General features: G+C 37.4%; 1 protein-coding gene across 2 annotated transcripts in view; it reads right to left on the bottom strand.

The window, feature by feature from the left end:
• The window catches only part of PNPT1 (polyribonucleotide nucleotidyltransferase 1), a 29,452-nt gene extending 18,025 nt beyond the window's left edge, over positions 1 to 11,427 (bottom strand). Inside the window, exons 1-13 of one of the 2 annotated variants that reach the window (XM_026676718.2) lie at positions 11,032 to 11,427; positions 10,395 to 10,455; positions 10,183 to 10,257; positions 9,527 to 9,632; positions 8,251 to 8,300; positions 7,484 to 7,547; positions 7,341 to 7,388; positions 6,706 to 6,819; positions 5,392 to 5,578; positions 3,402 to 3,453; positions 2,371 to 2,428; positions 1,217 to 1,313; positions 675 to 777 (exon numbers count right to left, since the gene is read on the bottom strand). In XM_026676718.2, the coding sequence (XP_026532503.1) occupies positions 675 to 777; positions 1,217 to 1,313; positions 2,371 to 2,428; positions 3,402 to 3,453; positions 5,392 to 5,578; positions 6,706 to 6,819; positions 7,341 to 7,388; positions 7,484 to 7,547; positions 8,251 to 8,300; positions 9,527 to 9,632; positions 10,183 to 10,257; positions 10,395 to 10,455; positions 11,032 to 11,234 (1,218 nt within the window). In that variant the 5' untranslated portion in view covers positions 11,235 to 11,427. The remainder of the gene's footprint in view (positions 1 to 674; positions 778 to 1,216; positions 1,314 to 2,370; positions 2,429 to 3,401; positions 3,454 to 5,391; positions 5,579 to 6,705; positions 6,820 to 7,340; positions 7,389 to 7,483; positions 7,548 to 8,250; positions 8,301 to 9,526; positions 9,633 to 10,182; positions 10,258 to 10,394; positions 10,456 to 11,031) is intronic. The other variant, XM_026676719.2, reaches the window with a different exon arrangement.
• Between the last annotated feature and the right edge of the window lie 3,491 nt (positions 11,428 to 14,918).

The raw sequence follows: 14,918 nt of genomic DNA on the forward strand, positions 1-14,918 counted from the left end.
TCAAATGTTTCTGAGCTGTACTTGTTTAAAATTATGCTACAAGTATAAACACTGTATATTAGAAATTTCAATCAAATATATGCACAAATCAACTGAACATTTTTCAGAAGAAAAAAAATACAAAAGTCTTTACTCTTTCTCCCAGTTTAAGATCAAGAAATCTGATCACTCATAGTGCTATTTTAACTATTCATCTATAAGAACATTTTCATTCATTGACATGCATATCTCATACAGTGCAATTTCAATAGCAATGCAAAACGTAACAATGCCCTCTAATTTCTTATGCACAAAGGAAGTTAAGGATAACTTTACAGAGTAGCAGTCAACTTATTTCAAAGTATCGTAGTGACTTAAAATCATAAATTTGGTTTTAATTGCACACTAACAATATACCGCTATTTGCATTGTAAGATTTTCCCTCTAAGAAATAGACTTGTGCATACATCTTCCTGAGTCCCTGAGCATGAACGTTTTTTCAGATGATGATGATAAAGCTTTAAATCTTGAACTTTTTCATATAAAGCTTGAGTTTTGCTGCTGATTATATATATCCCTTTGTAATGCTTTTGCAAGAATATCAGCCAAGCCAACAAACAGAAATAAATATGTTAAAAAAATGGAACATTAAAGCATTTTTAAAATTCATAATATTCAAAAACAGAAGTGAGTACCTGTGTTTGTCCCCTTTGAAATAAAGCTGAACCATGCAAAGTTTTAAACAAGTCCACTTCACAAGTGATATTTCTCAGTGTAGTTAAATCTCTACCATCACATCTAGAAAAATAAAGTTAAAAAGAAATAATTTTTCTTTCCAAAGTCTTACTTCATCAACTGAAATACAGAATTCATCCTTTGATTTAAATCCAATAGCAGTTACCTGTCAGAGCTGATACAGAGTAAAAGAGCAGGTTTATTTCACTGATGTGTACATACTGGTGTAATATTCAAATATAGGTCCTACTAAAATAGGTTGTCAACAGCTCAGACCAAATCAATCCATTGACACATATTTTTAAAAGTTTTTAATCCAGTATAACTTCTAGAACACATTGTCATTTTTTTGTTCATCATGCACATATTTTCCTGTTAGGGATTCTATTCTTACTAGCTCATGTACGAGGCATGAGTTGTTTCAAAAACTATCCCACGTTTTGCCTTCCATTATCATTATTTGAAAATAACTCCACTTAATTACAATCGGTTCCACATTTACCTTCGGTATTCATTGATGATAAGATTTCTAAAAATTTCCTTGGCAACAACATTAAATGATTCCGTGATTTCATAAGAATCAGCTCCCGGAAACTTTTCTAGAGGTTAACATAGAAGAAGAAAAAAAAATTAGTGAACAGCATCCATTTTAGCAACAAAATAATCAGCATGATTTTATATCTTTTTCTTTCAGCTGTTCAAAGAGAACAGCTTAGTAGAAATGAAAACAATCAAACAGGGGGAAAAAAAAGAGATACATGTTTCTCTATCAACATCCATGTAAGGTGTCCACAGAATTACAGGTTTGGGTTTCATTAAGATAGTACAGTTTATATGTATGTATGTATATATGTATATATGTATATAGATATAGATAATATATAGTATATACCAGTGGTGGTTAACCTTTTTGGGCTCCTGTGCCAAAAATTGTGCATGCACTGGCACTCGCACACCAGCACCCAGAAGGCAACGCATGCCCCCCCACGCCCCCTGAGCATTGCACTGAGAGTGCAATCCGCCTCTGGGAGGCCAAAAAAGGCCTCAAACCAGGCCTCACATCTGATTTTCGGCTGGTTCTGCCTCCCACAGGCTTGAAAAAAGCCTCTGCAGGCTGAATAGGCCCACTTCCAATATTACAGGAAGTGACAAAACGGGCCTATTCAGCCTGCAGAGGCTTTTTTCAAGCCTCTGGGAGGCCGAAAAAGGCCTCAAACCAGCCAAAAATCAGCTGTGAGGCGCGCGCATGTGCAGTGAGGTAAGTTTGCCTATGGCTTTGCATGCCACCTGTGGCATGCGTGCCATAGGTTCACCATCACGAGTATATACCATATTGTATATACTGCACACACACACACACTGTACAAAGATAAAAAGTCCAGACATAACAAAAATAGAATATTCATCTTCTTTCTCACATCCTAGATTTTTTTACACCCAAGGAATAACAATCAGTCTAAATCCTGTAGTCTGAAGGATGACATTGTTCAGACATTAGTTTACCACTTTAGTAAAATCTGGATTAGCTTTAGGTTAATGCCATATCTCTGAAAAAGAACATGTGTCTTTTTTTTGCCTGCCAAGACGTAGAAGTTTCTCCAAAATATATTTTGTAATATGCATGCACATTGTAGAACAATTTTTAGTACATCTGACCTTTTAACTGTTCTTCTGTTTCAAGCCTGATTTTGTTGATAGCTTCATCTCTTGAAATCTAGAATGCAAAATGTCTATGTATTTATTAAATTTATCTTTTACCTTTCATCAATAGTGCTCAAGATGACAAAAGATATATACAAATTAAGAACAGAATCCACCAGTTCAAAATCACATCAGAATCTTAAATGTCTTGATGAAGGATAATACAGACGCAGAAAACACTACTTCATTTTCAAGCAGTTCTACATCCTGTAGCAGACATAGAAAAGTCACTTTCATGTTCTCACTAGAGGAATATCTAAGAGTGGCAGGGAATTTCTCATGTACAAGAAACCATGTTCAGGATAAAAAAACTAGATGCAAATTTTATAATTACTTTAAACTTATTGCAGATGGACTAAGAGTTTCCTATCTTTGATGTGGACTAGGGTATTATTGCAAGCTTTTGAGTCAAGAGTCAGTAAACCATTAACTACAATCATGATTATGTATCTAACAATATTATGAGACACCAAAAATAAATTGCAATAAAAAAATGGCTGAATCCATGGATGCCAAAATTCATGGATTTTGCACTCTCCTAAGATTTGGGTATTTTAAAATAATGTGGGGGGATTTGTTTTTAATTTTATTTATTAAATTTATATGGTAAATAGACTATGGATAACCTGGAGTAACTTTGCAGACAACAGTGGTCCATGGACCATAGCCTAGGACCCATTGACATTTATAGGTGGGAGTAGTCCTCCTTCATAAGAAAAGTGAACTAATACTTCACCCATTTGTTAATACTTTCTTTTCTCATAAACATAGATCTTAAATTCTTGCTGCCACATGCGGCTTTGCTAAAGAATTGCTGCCAGATGTTATACTAATTCAATTTTTACACTGCCCAACTCCCAGTGATTCTGTGTTTTGAATCATCTTTTGACTCTTGTATCAAGATCAGTACGTAATCCTACTGGGATGCACAAAGAAAATCTGGAAGGGACTCTGCTGCAACTGATTATATGAATGCAAATACTTACTTTATCATGTGTGAAGTCTGAAAATACTGCTGTGACTTTTTCAGATGCAAGTCTTTGCAGAGGTGGAGGAAGAAGCGTGGAAAAATAAGGAAATAATGTAGTAAGTTCATACTTTAATAAATTCATATTGTATATGTTGAATTTTCCTTCAGCTTTGAAAGAGTAAGCCCTCAAACCTAAAAAAACTTTGGTTTAGTGAAGTTTGCTTTTAATTTACAAAATATTCTGAAGTGAATCTTATTTAATTGCAGGTGATAACAAACTTCATCTCAAAAATTGTACGATGTGCACCTGCCAGTCATTTAGTACATTTACACATTTAGTAAAGCAGTCTAGATTATGTATGCTACTTCCACTCAAAATGAGTATTCAGTATCGAGTAGATTTTCTTATGTGCTTTGGTCTCAAAAAGACCCATTTGCCATTTAATAATGGCAAATTTACCAAGCACCCTATCTCATCATCAATCTATTTTATCAGTTTTCCTGTAGAATAATCCAGCAAGTATCCAAATACCTAAGCACAAAATGAAGACTAATAACATCTATTATATGTATTTGAAGTCCAAAAAATATCAATTTAGCAAACAAAATCTTCCCAATGTTGAGGACACAATTTAGAAAGTTAGCTTCATCCTTTGAAATTAGGAAAGAAGCCAGGACAGACATTTAAGTAAATGAACTGGTTTTGATAACAACTTTCAGGTGCAGTATACTCTAAGCCATGGATCCCCAATTCCTGGGCTATGGTCCACTACTGGGACCTGACCTGTTTAGAACTGTGCACGTGCGTCGCATGACTGGCAGGTGCACACGTGTGCATAACTCAACTTGCACGACCAGGAGGACAATGTGCACAGCACAACTTGCACAAGTGGCAGGCTAATTTCCCTCTCCCGCCCCGCCAGGCCAAACCATTAAGGTTGTGGACTGCTGCTCTAAGCAGCCCTCTGCTCCACATTTCTAAGCATGTTTTTACATACTTCCAAAGTCACAAATCGGTATCTAAACTGGTTCGGGGGAATAATGGAATATTAGCATAAAAGTATGTAGATTTGGTAGAATCAACTTCAGGCTAGGAGACCAAGTAGAACTCTGAGCACAAAAGTGCTGCCACTAGTTATCTGACTTAACATAATCTCATAGGTGTTAGGACACCCTTGAAGATGTTTTTATCAAGAATGTGATTAATTTAACTGAAAGAACATTAATGGTGTACATTTTACAACCCTATAAAGTACCTGCTTTACTAAAAAAAATTAAAAGGAGCTTGTATGATGTAGTAATATATTAAACACTACATGTACTTTAATTTTCTTCTAAGTTTGTTTTTCATTGAAACATTTTTTCTCTTTCATACCTGTAACATTTCTGAAAATTTTACATCTTCAGAATTTAACCTATCCAGTTCTACCCATGTTTGTTAAATCAGTAGGTATTCATATACAGGTGGTCCTCGAATTACAATCATAGCTTAGCCCAACATTTCTGTTAAGTGAGTATTGTCCTATTTATGATCTTTTTTGTCAGAGTTAAGTGAATCCCTACAGTAAAGTTAGTGACATGGTTGTTAATTGACTCTGGTTTTCCCACTGACTTTGTCAGAAGATCACAAAAAGTGATCATATGACCCTGGAACACTGCATCTGTGATAAGTATGAGTCAGTTGCCAAGCATCTGAATTTTAATCACATGACTGCAGGGATGCTGCAATAGTTATAAATATGAAAAATGGTCATAAGTAACTTTTTTCAGTAATAACTTTGAACATTCACTAAACAAACTATTGTAAGTTGAGGACTACCTGTATAAAATGGGATTTGAAAAAAGAATAATATTTTTGTGCCACTTCAGTCATTTGACACTAGGCAGCATGTTTGGAATATGTGTGTAACAATTATGTACATAGCTATAGTTTTTAAGTAAGAAAGAATACAAGAAGCCAATATACATTCAATTAAGGTTCTCTAGATGCTGGTGTCCACACTTACTGTTGTGCATATTTCACAATCTCCTCAGGGGTAGTGAATAACTTCTGGTCAGTTCTCTTTTTGACTCCTTTCTCTCTTTCCAGCTGCTGTATGCCTTGAATGATCTGCTGGGTATGCTTCAAACCTACTTTGATGGCATGGCAGAAATCCTGTTGCAGGATGTTGTCGGCTGCAGCTTCCAACATAACTATTGAATAAAATTGAGACGTTGTTAATAATTCCAATAGCCTTCAGTTTGAAATACATTAGCTGTCAACAAAATATCTATGAAAAGGAAATGGCCAGCCTATATTATACAAATGGGACAATGGATTAAAATTCACACATATGAAGACTTGACTGCTTTGCTGTAAAGAAATCTATCCTATCACTTAGCTTTTTCTGCTTTAGTTTGGAAACACTACTTTAGAACTTTCCTCAAATAACTACAAGTTAAACTGAGTCACTGGGAAAAAGCAATAAATATCAGCAAAAAAATTCTTAAGTCCACACTTCAGATAGCTAGCTTCCTTGCAAGATTTTTGTGACTCAGAAGTATTAAATATTTTATTTAATGAATCTATATGGCTGCCCATCTTTATTTAATGAATGTATATGGTGCACCAGCTGTGTCCATTCCTGGATTGGGAGGCCCTACACTCAAGTCACTCATGTCCTAGTTGCCTTGCACATTACTGTAACGCATGGGGCTGCCATTGAAGAACACCCAGAAATTTCAGATGGTGCAAATTGTAGTACACATACCTCTACTCTGCACAACAATTCAAAATATACATTATTTCTATAATCTCATATAATTCTAATATGGGATTATAATTTCCAAAAACAAAATTTCATTTCTTTCAGTTTCTGTCAAAAAGTCCAAAAGTGATTTCCATGTAGAAGTAAAATTGTTCAGTCTATTTTTAATCAAAGGTAGGTAGTCCTCAACTTACCACAATTGGGACCAGAATTTCAGTTATAAATTGTGATAGTTATAAATCAAGATATGTATATTGCTGGACCTGATTTTATTACTCTTTTTATGGTGGACATGAAGCAAATCGTGTGGCTTTATGTCCAAACCATGATGTAATTGTTAAGTGAATCATGTGGTTGTTAAAGACTATGAATGTAAGCCAGTTGGTGACCAAAATGTAGTTTTGTGGCGCGCGGTTGGGGGGCGGGGAGGGGGGGGGAGGAAGACATTTTATGACATCTAGAAGTGCTTTAGAGGCCATAAAGCATTTCTGAGGTTCTCATAAGTCCAAATATTCATTAAGTAACCAGTTTCAAGTTAGGAACTACCTCTATATGCATTTCTGAACCACTTACCAATATGGCTCCGAGGGGCTCCAGAAACCACTAAATTCAAAGTACTAGAAGACATTTCTTTTCGTGTGGGATTAATAACAACTTCTCCATCAATCATTCCAACTCTTACAGCTCCTAAGAAGGTACTCCATAAATTAAGATATTTCATCAGTTATGCAAATCAAATGCCAATCAAACAATAAAATCAATTATTTGTGAACCTTTTCAATGTTTTTGAACCACAAAAATACACCTTAGATAATAATGCACTACTTATCAAATTTGCTGTTTAAAAGAATTTCTTTATTGAGCAAATATTTTAAAAGCTACATCACAAAAACAATTCCCACAGTGTGCTTGTGTCTAATTCAGCAAAGGAAGGAAAGGAAATAAGGGAAAATTTGTCCTTGCTTAAATGAGAGGATATCAGAACAACAGTGAATATAACATATGAGAAAAGTTACTTCCCTGGTGCATCTCTGGCACTTGTTTACAATCAGATGTATGATAACTTAGAATGGGGAAACATAATCTCAAATGCTAGGACTGGAAGCAGTCATGAACTTTGACTGTGACTCCCAAAATTTAATAAAAGAAATATATCTGGTATATTTTTAAAAAACTAAATAATAGTTTAAATTATCATCTGTACTCACCAATAGGTCCATTCCATGGAATGTCTGATAATGCAAGAGCTGCGGAAGCTAAAAACAGTAAGGTTTATTATTTGAAACTGCTTATGGTATTTCACTATGTCTATCTATTCTACAGGGGAAAAAAGATTTAAAAAATTCATTACCTGCATTAATTGCCTGCACCTCAGGACTGTAGCTATCATCTACAGCTAAAAGATTACAAATGATCTAACAGAAGAAAAACAAGTAATACATTTTTAGTTAACAGTATTGAATACTAAATTTCAATAACCTGGCAAATGGTTCAACACTGAGCAAGAATATATCATGCCTCTTTGGTTGTTTAATGCATTTGTGGGAAAATGTATAAGGGATACTTCAAACGAGTTAGAGACATATTGTCTGAGAACATAAACACAACTTTTGTATTAGTTGACAACCCAAATGATATGCAGAAATATTACATAAATTGTAAAAACATTAAATGAATCAACATTCAGCAAAGATGGAGAAATAAGCAGATAATTTCAAGAAGTACTTTTTCTTAGAGGAAAATCAAGTTTTACTAACAACATTGATACTGTCCAAAACACAACAAACTAGGATAAAATGCTGCATATTTTCACTCTTATGATTAGGCTTATTTCTTCTTTCATTTCCTTGAAGTATCTATGCTTTTCTCAAATAGGAAACATGTTAAAGAAAAATGCTCCTTTGAACTGAAATTGGTTTGGGAATGCATAAACAATCCACTAAATTTCCAAAGGTTTAGAAGGCATAAAGAAAAGGAAATTGTTCCTTGCCACTTCCAGCAAAAAAAGTAGTTCTCTAACAGAAAAACAAATTGGATTCTACATTAGTAAGTAGCTATTTAACCCCAATATTGCACTGGTAACTAGACAGAAAATTAGAAGTGACCGAAGTAGCCTACCTGTGTATCATAATAGTAGCCTGCTGGAAAAAGTGGTCGAATTGATCGATCTGCAAAATATAATATTTGAAGATGCTGTATAAAAAACCCCAGAAAATTAATTTATTTAAATATGCTCAGATCATCTATAAAGGTAGCAACCTTGCAATATGGCTTTTATAATAATTTTTCTTATTTTAATCAAAAGTTTTCCAGAAATAGGTTGGTTGCATCTATTTTTATGATCCACTACATGTGGATCTTCACAACCATTTACAACCATTCATTTAATGATTGTTTAAACTTACAGAGGCACTGAAAAAGTGACGACCATTTTTCACCCTTTGACCATTTCAGCATCCTTACGGCCACATGATCAAATTTCTGTCAGAGCACAGATGCATCCACAGCATGGACTGGGCCTCACACACCCTCCTAAGGAACCCCATGCTCCTTATCTTGTTGCTGTTTCTCTGCTCTGATGCAGATTCCACCTGCCAAAATCCCTCCTCTGCTGATTCTCCCTGCCAAAATCAAGTATGCTAAAAAAAACTCCACATGCGCACCTACTTAGGAGCAACAGGAATTTGCTGGAATAGTTTGCAAAAGTGCCCCATGTCCCAGCAAAGAAGCATGGGGTGGTGGTTGCTTTTTCCAAATATCTGGCTGCTGCTACATAGTGCCAACTTCTTCCACCTCCCTTCCAAGAACAGCCCTTATGCTTTTAGCATGGAAGGCAGGAAAGGCACAACAGAATAGGAGGGACCATGCGAGGAAAAGAAAAATAAAGTTCCCTCTTCTCCTCCAGTCTTTTTCTTTTCATCCTCTGGCTAGTCTCCCTCCCATTTGGAGAAAGTACATGACTAAATTTTTATCAAATGAAAATATCAGTGGTTTTAAATTCAAATTGCCACTGTAAAAAATTATGCTATTTATTAAATTTGTCACCCATTTCACCATCCAGTGACCGGATATGTAGTAATATTTAGTATGCCAGGCAAAATGTACCAGTATTAGTTTGTTCTGACCATTACCTACCAAACCTTAAAGTAGAAAATAATTAGCCATCCATCCATAAGCATTTGTTCTAAAACATATATAGCTCTCTTAAACAGATGCCCCAATGTTACATTAATAAACAAATATACTTACTCTGCACCTAATCAAATTCATATGGCCAACCATTTCACAAGATATATAATGAACTGAATATGAACCAATTCAGAACTGTCTCTACAACTTGTCTTTTAAAGAAAACCAAGACTTATAAAAAATACTTGATGTTTATACTGCATACCTATTAATCTGCTTGTAAGAATTTCATGATCTGTAACACCCAGTTCTCTTCTCAAGTAATTGGTAGGTATTCTTCCTACAGCAGCACTCTTTTGCCGATAGTCAACCTATGTAAGAAGCATTTTGTTTTGAATTTTTAAGACAAGGCGACACTTTATGTAATGAATCAGGAATAAACATTTCAGTTTATCTGGTCTATTCAGAACAATTTTTTCAATGCAGCATCTAAAAATCTTACTTTGGCAACTGTTCTGCATTATGACCAAAAGTTATACAAGTAGTCCTTGATTTACAACCGTTTAGTGACCACTTGAAGTTATAACTGCACTGAAAAGTTATGACCGTTTTACACTTATGACCACTGCAGCATCTCCATGATCATGTGATTTACATTTGAATACTTGACAAATGGTTCATATTTATGACAGTTGTAGTTTCCTGAGGTCATGTAATCCCCTTTTGTGACCTTCTGATAAGCAACGTCAATGAGGATGCAAGATTCATCATGGCAAAAAAAAGTCATAAAATGCGGCAAAACTCACTTAAGAAATTTCTCACTTAGCAACATATATTTTGGGCTCAATTGTGGTTGTAAGTAAAGGACTATCTAGTATTATGCTTGGTATATAATATTTTAGAATTTATTAACATACATACCACCAAAGGCAGGAACTGAGATTGAGAAGTTTTTGTTTTACTGACCGCTGTCACCATCACTGCTGTATCACCTAACTTAAGCATACAAAAAACAGAAGAAACAGAGATTAATCACGCTAGCTCTATTCACAGGATCCATTATATTTTTAAGGATAAAAATTGAGGGGAAAAACCAGCCCACAAACTTCTCAAAGGTATGACCAAAATTATACCTTAACCACAGCACAACCATCGGCAAATCTGGCTAGTTTTCCTGAAGATATTTCCAATTTCCTAGAAAAGAAAGCACATAAACATGTTTATGTTTAGTTAATCTTAGAATTCATTCACCTCAATCCAACATCTAATTCTATAGAAAATACTGAATGCCATAAAAAAGCCATGGTGGCGCAGTGGTTAGAATGCAGTACGGCAGGCTACTTCTGCTGGCTGTCTGCAATTTGGCAGTTTGAATCTCACAGGCTCAAGGTTGACTCAGCCTTTCATTCTTCCCAGGTTGGTAAAATGAGGATTGTTGGGGGCCATATGCTGACTCTGTAAAACTACTTAGAGAGGGCTGTGTCTAAATGCTACTGCTATTTCAAAATGGCAGGACAAAATATATTGTGCTCTAATCCAGCCATAAGTAATTCTGCATAATTAAAATTAAAAAAAAACACACACACACAAACAGCCCAGGGAGGCGGTCAACCTGCACGTGGTCAGAAGTACTTGAGATACTCCGAAAATTAACTATGCTTTGGAAAGATTCTCCGGGGGGGGGTTATCATCCCCGCGCGTATTTTCCTCCTGGGAGGAAAAAGAGATTCCTTCCCTTGATTAGGACGCAAGCCTTCCTGTCTTTCTTACTTGCTTGCAACATCCACAGTCGTCGCTATCGTGGTGGCAGAAGAGCCTGTGGTCGAACTCAGCCGCATAAGGCGAAGGCAGCCGGGCCCCCTCAACCGAAGACCCGTAGAGCCTACTTCGCGGGAGGCCGCTATCACAGCACTCCCCACCGACTTCGTCCTCCATCTCAGCCACGAACGGCAAGCAGCACAGCAAGCAGCCATTAACGCTAAGAATCACCCGGCAAGGCGCTTGCTTCACATTAAGATACAGCTGATTGGCTCTGTGCAACAAACTCGGGTGCCATTGGCTGTTGTCGCACGCACGTGCGGGGGTTAGCTGGAGGAGCTGAAGAATGGAAAGAAAGGGACAGATGGAGGCGGGCGCTTCCCGCGGTTCAGTTTCGATTCCCAGAAGGGAGAAAGAACAGCGAAGAGGTGGTCGCTTGCCCTCTAGCGGTGGGAGTTTCATCGCAGTTTTAAAATTTTCAAGTACTCGAGCAAATTTCTCTTGCGCTTTTCCTGTTCCGGGGAGGCTGGACCGAATCCGAGTTGGAGCCTTTTTGAGTAACATTTTAGGTTGGAAGACGGGATTGAGCTATCTGGCACCTTTAAATGAATCCCGGATTAGATATTGAGACCAGGTGTGAGAACAAAGATTTTAGAAGTGATTTGCTATCAGACACCTGGTCTAATATCTAAGCCAGGGTTCATTTAGAGCAGGGGTCTCCAACCTTGGTAACTTTAAGACTTGTGGACTTCAACTCCCAGAATTCCTCAGCCAGCTTTGTTGGAGACCCCTGATTTAGAGGTACCAGGTAGCTCAATCCCGTTTTTCAACCTAAAATGTTACTCAGAAAGTCTCCAATTCGGATGCGAGAGAGAGAGAGAGAGAGAGAGATTTGTCTTTGTCTGCTTTCTAGGGCTGAGATCTAAAATCTCAGAGATTTTAGAAGTGATTTGCTATCGGAGTCCTGGGGCAAATTGCTTTAGCTGGGCAACTGTGATGGAGGCACCTGTCTTAGCAGCAGTGATACAGGAAAGTGCCAGAGGTACAGTACAGAGGATCAGTTCATTCTGCACTGGAAGACAGCTGAATGACTTTGGGATAGTCACTCTCTCTCAGCCCTAAGAAGCAGACAAAGACAAATCACTTCTAAAATCTGTATCTCTTCATTTTTATATATTTTAGAAGTGATTTGTCTTTGTCTGCTTCCTGAGAGAGAATGACCTGCTCTTTATGCTTAAAGCAGGATTAGAATTCAACCTCCGTATGGCTCATTTGGAGAGATTTGTTCAGTTTAGTTTACTTTATTGTCATTGCACCTCATACAACGAAATCAAACACCATCTTCAGTGCACATCATGACCATGACCATGAAAATAAACACAAACACATATCCTTCACCCTCCACACATTGAACGGAAAAATCCTGACACCGCACTACTACTGCACTATACACTACTACTACTGCACTATACTGCGCTACACAGCAGAATTCAAAAGAGCTACTGCCCTGGGATAGAAGCTGTTTTTCAGCCTATTTGTTCCTTGTTTTTATTATTCTGTACCATCTGCCAGATGGTAATAGTTCAAAAAAAGGGTTCCCAGGATGAGATGGATGTTTGAGAATATTTTGAACTTTCTTTAGGCAGTGAGAGCTATAAAGCTCTTCCAAAGAGGGGAGAGGGCAACCAACGATCTGGGCAATGAATGTTAACCCTCTGGAGTGCTTTCCTATCTGCCACTGTGCAATTGGTAAACCATACAGAGGTGCAGTATGTTAAAATGTTCTCTATGGTGCAGCGGTAGAAGGTCACCAGCAGTTTTTCATTCAGTTGTTTTCTGAGAAGTCTCAGGTAGTATAATCTCTGCTGGGCCCTTTTGACTGTGGAAAGGGAATTTCACGAAGGCAGTAGTGTCACAAAAAAACAGGAAAAGCCCAAGGGGAACATCAGGTCATCCAGAAAACAAACTTACATGGGAAAAGGAATCAAATAAAAAAGTATTAAAGAATCCCTATAGACAAAAGCCTAAGTAATTAAGAAAACGAGACAAATAGGAAAAGGAAACAAAAGATAATTTAGAAAACCCTTACAAACACAGGACATACCAAATAAGCAAAACAAACAGACAAAAGACACAAAATATAAATTACAAAAGGGACAGACAGGAGATTGCCAAAGAACAAATATGAAAAACTATCTAAAAGAGATTACAGAAAGCCACTAATACAATCTGGGCACCCCGCGGAGTTTGCCCTCTGATGGAAATAAAGACAAACTCAAACAGGATTTGAAACATTAGGCACAAATACAAACACTCACACAAAATCAACTTACAAAGGGAGAAAAGGGTATAAAAAACCAGGGACTTACCATAAGAAGCTAGCTAGCCCAGGAATGCAGACTTCTCGCTGTTCTCCACCTTTCTGAAAAAAATAAAAAGATTCAGCTTTCAAGCAGTTGTCTGTATCCTTGTGCCGGAGCTCTCCCAGCGGGAAAATCGAATCCTCAAAAGAAAGGCATTTTGACACCTTTCAACATGACCGTTGCTGCAATGTGAGCACCCCAGGTCAGGTCCTCTTTTATGGTATCACCCAGAAACTTAAAACTGGCCACTTGCTCCACTCGGTCTCCATTGATAAGCAAGGGCTGGATGTCTGATCTGTTCCTTCTATAATCCACTATAAGATCCTTGGTCTTATTGGTGTTGAGGACCAAGTTATTGTCTCCACACCACGAAAGCTCAGGTAGCAAAATAATTCAGACAGAGAAGCATAAGGAAAACTTTCTGGGCTTTCAGATATAATTGTATTAGTACAAACTAATTATAGGTGCTCCAGTTGTCATTACAGGTATCCTGAATTAGCTATGCTTTTATTATACATTGCTTGTTTAATTTTATTTCCCTGAAGGAATACAGTGTGATGGTGGCTTGTTTGAACATCACTAATCAAAGTCGGATGTAATTACAAAGAAAATAGTAAACCCAGAAACACAAAATTATTTGTTTAAAGGGTGGGAGTGTCTTTGTGGTGGTGTTGGAGAAACAAAAGAATGATGTGCATTATGATATCACATGACTTGAATCAGCTGTCATAATGCAGTTGACCCAGATTACATAATTGTGAAAATTATGATGGTGATGATTATGATAATGTTGGATATATCTTCATTTTGATGCCATAATAATTGCAGAGTAGCAGTCTGTTTGTGGCTTGGCCGGCCAGTTGCAAAATGGGAAGATTCTTGCTAAATATAAATTTCTTATAAAATCAAAAGTTAGCTTCTATTATTTTATTATTCTATTATTCATATTCATTATACAGGGGGTTATACATTACTGAAATAACCAAAAAGATTATTTATAGTAGACCATAAGGTCAAGAAGTATAGTCTTCAGGGGTGGGCTGCTGGGGGTTTGCAGGGGTTCGGGAGAGCCCCTAGCTAAGATTCTGTGCAGTTCGGAGAACCCCCAAATCCCACTCCTGGCTGGTCCTGCCCACCCCACACCGCCCCTCCTAGGAGTCCCCATGTGATCCGTTTTGGATGCAGGTAAGTGCAGGGTGCGTGCAGAGGCTCAGGGAGGGCGAAAAATGGGCCTCCTGGAAATTCGGGGAGGCTGGAAATGGGCCAATTTCCAGCTTCCAGAGAGCCTCCGGAGCCGGGGGTGGCAGTTTTCGCCCTCCCGGAGGCTCAAAGAAAACCTCCAGAGTCCAAGGAGGACAAAAATGCCCCCCCACCATGGTGCAGGAGGCCAACTAGGCCACGCCCACCATGGCCATGCCCACCTAGCAACCAGGCAGAGAACCCTTTGCTAAAATTTTTGAAGCCCGCCCTTGATAGTCTTGTATTCTGTAAAATCATATCTTCTATAATTTCTATAAAATTGATATAATATAGCAT

Source organism: Notechis scutatus, chromosome 1 (assembly GCF_049901735.1).
Source record: "Notechis scutatus isolate UNSWTSFEM ecotype Mainland chromosome 1, rNotScu1.2, whole genome shotgun sequence".
Classification (NCBI taxonomy): Eukaryota; Metazoa; Chordata; class Lepidosauria; order Squamata; family Elapidae; genus Notechis; species Notechis scutatus.